This window comes from Mya arenaria, chromosome 12 (genome assembly GCF_026914265.1).
Source record: "Mya arenaria isolate MELC-2E11 chromosome 12, ASM2691426v1".
NCBI lineage: Eukaryota > Metazoa > Mollusca > Bivalvia > Myida > Myidae > Mya > Mya arenaria.
Genome location: NC_069133.1, coordinates 14420263 through 14425458, shown reverse-complemented (window position 1 = coordinate 14425458; position 5196 = coordinate 14420263). Strand labels below are relative to the sequence as shown.

The window sequence follows — 5196 nt, the reverse complement described above, 5'->3', positions numbered from 1 at the left end:
GTAAAGATACTTTCTGAGAAAACGCAGTATATCACATTTCACACTTGAACCGCTTAACACCTGTGTGTATTCTTATATGTCTCTGTAAATTCCTATTCTGAGAGAAAGCAGCATCACATATCTCACACTTGAACCGCTTTTTGCATGTGTGTATTCTTATATGTCTCTGTAAATTTTCATTTGTTATTCTTATATGTGACTGTAAAGATGCTTTATGAGAGGAAACAGCACATCACATTTCAAACTTGAACCGCTTTTCTCATCTGTGTGTTCTTATATGTCTCTGTAAATTCCAATTCTGAGAGAAAGCAGCATCACATAACTCACACTTGAACCGTATTTCTCCTGTGTGTATTCTTATATGTCTCTGTAAATCCACATTCTGAGAGAAAGCAGCATCACATATCACACACTTGAACCGTATTTCGCCTGTGTGTATTCTTATATGTCTCTGTAAATTCCTATTCTGAGAGAAAGCAGCATCACATAGCACACACTTGAACGGCTTTTCGCTTGTGTGTTTTCTTATATGTGTCTGTAAAGATGCTTTCTGGGAGAAAGCAGCATCACATATCTCACACTTGAACGGCTTTTCTCCTGTGTGTATTCTTATATGTGTCTGTAAATGCCAATTCCGAGAGAAAGCAGCATCACATATCTCACACTTGAACGGCTTTTCGCCTGTGTGTTTTCTTATATGTCTCTGTAAATTTTCATTTGTTATTCTTATATGTGACTGTAAAGATGCTTTATGAGAGAAAACAGCACATCACATTTCAAACTTGAACCGCTTTTCTCATCTGTGTGTTCTTATATGTCTCTGTAAATTCCAATTCCGAGAGAAAGCAGCATCACATAACTCACACTTGAACCGTATTTCTCCTGTGTGTATTCTTATATGTCTCTGTAAATTCCAATTCTGAGAGAAAGCAGCATCACATATCACACACTTGAACCGTATTTCGCCTGTGTGTATTCTTATATGTCTCTGTAAATTCCAATTCTGAGAGAAAGCAGCATCACATATCACACACTTGAACGGCTTTTCGCCTGTGTGTTTTCTTATATGTGTCTGTAAAGATGCTTTCTGGGAGAAAGCAGCATCACATATCTCACACTTGAACGGCTTTTCTCCTGTGTGTATTCTTATATGTGTCTGTAAATGCCAATTCCGAGAGAAAGCAGCATCACATATCTCACACTTGAACGGCTTTTCGCCTGTGTGTTTTCTTATATGTGTCTGTAAAGATGCTTTATGGGAGAAAGCAGCATCACATATCTCACACTTGAACGGCTTTTCTCCTGTGTGTATTCTTATATGTGTCTGTAAATGCCAATTCTGAGAGAAAGCAGCATCACATATCACACACTTGAACGGCTTTTCGCCTGTGTGTTTTCTTATATGTGTCTGTAAAGATGCTTTATGGGAGAAAGCAGCATCACATATCTCACACTTGAACGGCTTTTCGCCTGTGTGTTTTCTTATATGTGTCTGTAAAGATGCTTTATGGGAGAAAGCAGCATCACATATCTCACACTTGAACGGCTTTTCTCCTGTGTGTTTTCTTACATGTATCTGAAAATGCCAATTCCGAGAGAAAGCAGCATCACAAATCTCGCACTTGAACGGCTTTTCTCCTGTGTGTATTCTTATATGACTCTGTAAAGTCCCATCATGAGAGAAAGTAGCATCACATACCTCACACTTGTAAGGCTTCTCGCCTGTGTGTATTCTATAATGAGTCTGTAAAATTTTTTTTGTAGAGAAAGCAGCATCACATACCTCACACTTGTATGGCTTCTCGCCTGTGTGTATTCGTATATGCGTCTGTAAACTATTTTTTGTAGAGAAGGTAGCATCACATGTAACACACTTGTATGGCTTTTCGCCTGTGTGCATTATAATGTGTCTCTTTAAATTCCGTTTTGTAGAGAAAGCAGCATCGCATGTATCACACTTGTATGGGCACTCTCCGGTATGTTTCTAATATGTGTCTGTAAACTACTACTTCTGGTGAAAGCAGCATCACATGTCTCACACTTGTATGGCTTTTCAACTATTTTCTTTCTTTTATGAGACTGCAAAGAGGCTTTCTGGCAGAAAGCCGAATCACATACCTCACACTTGTTAGGCATTTCTCCATTGTGAATTCTTCTATGTTCTTGTAAATATTGTTTCTGAGAACAAGTAGCATCGATCATCTTACAAGCGTTTGACTTTCCTTCAGTGGACATTCTTCGATGTGTTTGTAAATGATTTTTTTCGAGAGAAATCACATATCACACAGTTTTATTGCTTCCTTCCCATATGTATTTTAATGTGACGCTTTAAATCAGAGTTCATGGACCAATCAGCCCTACTGATCTACTACGTGTATGAGTTCTAGTCCGTACCTATTTAAATCTGAAAAATATAAACATGTATGTGTTCCTCCTTATCGACAGTAGTGTATATACATTTATGTGAAATAAACATTTCTGAATACATGAGTGTAGTTTTATTCTCGTATGTGAAATAGGTGTGATCATTACTAAAATGGATTTTTTTTAATTGTTTGCATACAATGATGATGTTAATCTACTGAAATGAGAATGAAGCATATAAAATTATAAATCTACACGGAATCGCTTTTTAGATACGTGTTTTAAAGGTATTCATTTATATGACAAGTAAAAGCATGAAAATATTAATCAGATGCACGAATTAAATTAAACGTTGTAAGATACAAGGAAGAAACTATCATTATATTTCCGCAGGCATTGAAAGGACATGAACCAGTTGCATTGAAAAGACCTCGGACCTGAGCCATTTGCATCGAAAGGACCTCGGACACAAACCTGATTCATTGAAAGTTCTCCAGATGATTTCAAAGAACCTCGGACACTATTCAGATGGTTTGATAGGACGTCGGACACTACGTAGATTTACTGAAAGGACCTTGGACACTTTACAAATGTTTTTGAAAGGACCCTGGGCATTATGCAGATAATTTGAAAGGAACTCGGACAGTATACAGATGATTTGAAAGGAACTCGAACACTATATCGAGATGCATAGATAGCAACTCGATCACTATCTTGATAATAAGAAGCTATCTCAAACACATTGCTAATGTATGTAAAGAAAGGAACTCGGGCACTTTACAGAGAATTTGAAAAAAACCTCAGGCACTATCTTAGTGATTTGAAAGGAACTCTGGCACTTAACGGATTATTTGACAGACAGTGGACTTTTTCAAATGATATGTGAAAGCCTTGGATACTTAGTAGCTTATGTGAAAGCACCTCGGACAATACAGTTTTTTGCTGATTCAAACGGAGGCCGGACACTCTCTGGAGAATATAAAAGGACCTCGGACACTTTCTTGATACATTGAAAGGATATCGAAAACTTCTTCGATGCATCGAACTGGCATTGGACACTTTCTCCATGCAATACAAATACAAAATACAAATACACGATGCATTCAAAGACCTAGAACCCTATCTCGATGCATTGAGTGGACATTGGTCACTATCGAGATGAATTAGTAAGACTTTGAACATTATCTCGATGCATTGAAAGGACACTGGACAATATCATTGTATGAAAAGGGCCTCGGACATTTTCCTAACGAATTAAAAGGTCATTCGACATTTTTTCGATGCATTGAATTGACTTTGTGCACTACCTTGATGTATTATAAGGAACTTGAACATTATTCGATTCATTGAAAGGTATTGAACACAGCATTGAAAAGACATCAGACACTTGTTCATTGATATTTGCCTTGTACCTTAAAACAGGTGTAAGTTTTAACAGTTGGACTACTTGGTTTGTCGGGTAGTTTTCACGGAACGTTTGAAATATCGCAGTCGTATACTAAATTGTTTCCTGAATGTGTTTTGGCTGCTGCTGTGTTTGTTGTTGATGATTATGATATCATTATTATTATTGTTTTTGTTGTTGGTGTTGCCTTTATGGTCTAGTTCTTGAATAAAAACTGTAACGTTTTTGCGTTTTTACGTTTAAACCCTAATACATTAACTAACATTTACATAAGAAAAGCTGTTGTTCTTAATCGCAATCCAAAACATTCAAAGGGAGTTTAGTTCGTTTTTGTTTCCTTTGAAGTATTTTATTATATGCTTTCTGATGTTAAACATGACAAAGAGTCACATATATGCATTGAATGATGAGAGCTTATGCCATTTCGTTTTTTTACAACGATATTGCATGAATGTGTGGCCTTGTGTTTTAATGGAGTAGCCAGATATAATCCCCTGTCTGGCTTGTGACCACATTCCAATTTCACATGCACAAAGCCAGGGAAACATGCCACTGCATTAATACGTTTGAGAATGGGCAATCCACGTTTATATGTATATTGATCATCATTCATTGAAATAGATTCAACGACTGTTCTATTATGTCGGTAAACGGATAAAATATCATTAATGTATTCTTATTATTGTATTTTAGACAAATTATGAGAAATCGTAATTTTAGCTGTGTTTTTATAACTTAAGTTGACTTATTTGTATATCATTACAAATATCAAGGTTTCTAAACATTAACAATTGAGTACAAATAATAGATACTTGCTTCGTTATTAATTAAAGATGCATGCGATAGGTACTAATCAATAGTGCGCGTGTAGCAGTAATACGTTAAGCATTCCTGAGTTTAAGGTAAGAAAAACCGACGGTCGGGCGTGCATCAAGTTCATTTTTTATATTGGAACTAAGTTTTTCAAAGATATTTTGGTGAACATATTTTGATTGTACACGTTGTGCCTGCCAATAAATTACATCATTAACCGTTGTTACACTATTTCATTGCGTGTCCGTATGAGTATACATCCACCACAAAGCGTACATATTGCAAATTAATGAAAATATGCAAATGTGATATCAAATCATACGCTTTTAGCACTGGACAGCCGTTAATATGTTGGAAAATGTCAAGGAAAGCAACGAATTTTACGATAAAAATATTTTCAAAATTTTGGGAAAACTGTTATTAAAAACACGGATACGCTTAATTTTTCGTTAGATCTTTTGTCATATGCTTTTGTCCAATTGTGCAACTATTTATAGAGCTCTTGCTATTTAAACTTGTTTTATGTTGTTGTTTTGTTAACTAATTTAAACAAACAACATTTGCAACAATCATTTGAAAAACAAAGTTTTGTTTTTATATATAATTTTAGATAT

At 35.7% G+C, this 5196-nt stretch overlaps 1 protein-coding gene across 1 annotated transcript; it reads right to left on the bottom strand.

The window, feature by feature from the left end:
* Positions 1-259: 259 nt before the first annotated feature.
* LOC128210476 (zinc finger protein 160-like) lies at positions 260-2235 on the bottom strand. The gene is made up of 3 exons (XM_052914824.1): positions 2119-2235; positions 817-1957; positions 260-699 (listed from the first exon to the last, which is right to left on the bottom strand). The coding sequence occupies exons 1-3, from the start codon at positions 2233-2235 to the stop codon at positions 260-262; spliced, it is 1698 nt and encodes a 565-aa protein (XP_052770784.1).
* Between the last annotated feature and the right edge of the window lie 2961 nt (positions 2236-5196).

What these genes read in the sequence shown, in the direction of transcription:
- LOC128210476 (XM_052914824.1), bottom strand. Translation starts at nt 2,235, where the DNA reads ATGTCCACTGAAGGAAAGTCAAACGCTTGTAAGATGATCGATGCTACT. An exon ending in AAATGCCTAACAAGTGTGAG is followed by an intron (nt 1,958 to 2,118) that starts GTATGTGATTCG and finishes TGCCCATACAAG; the next exon opens with TGTGATACATGCGATGCTGC. An exon ending in GAATTGGAATTTACAGAGAC is followed by an intron (nt 700 to 816) that starts ATATAAGAACAC and finishes ATTTACAGAGAC; the next exon opens with ATATAAGAAAACACACAGGC.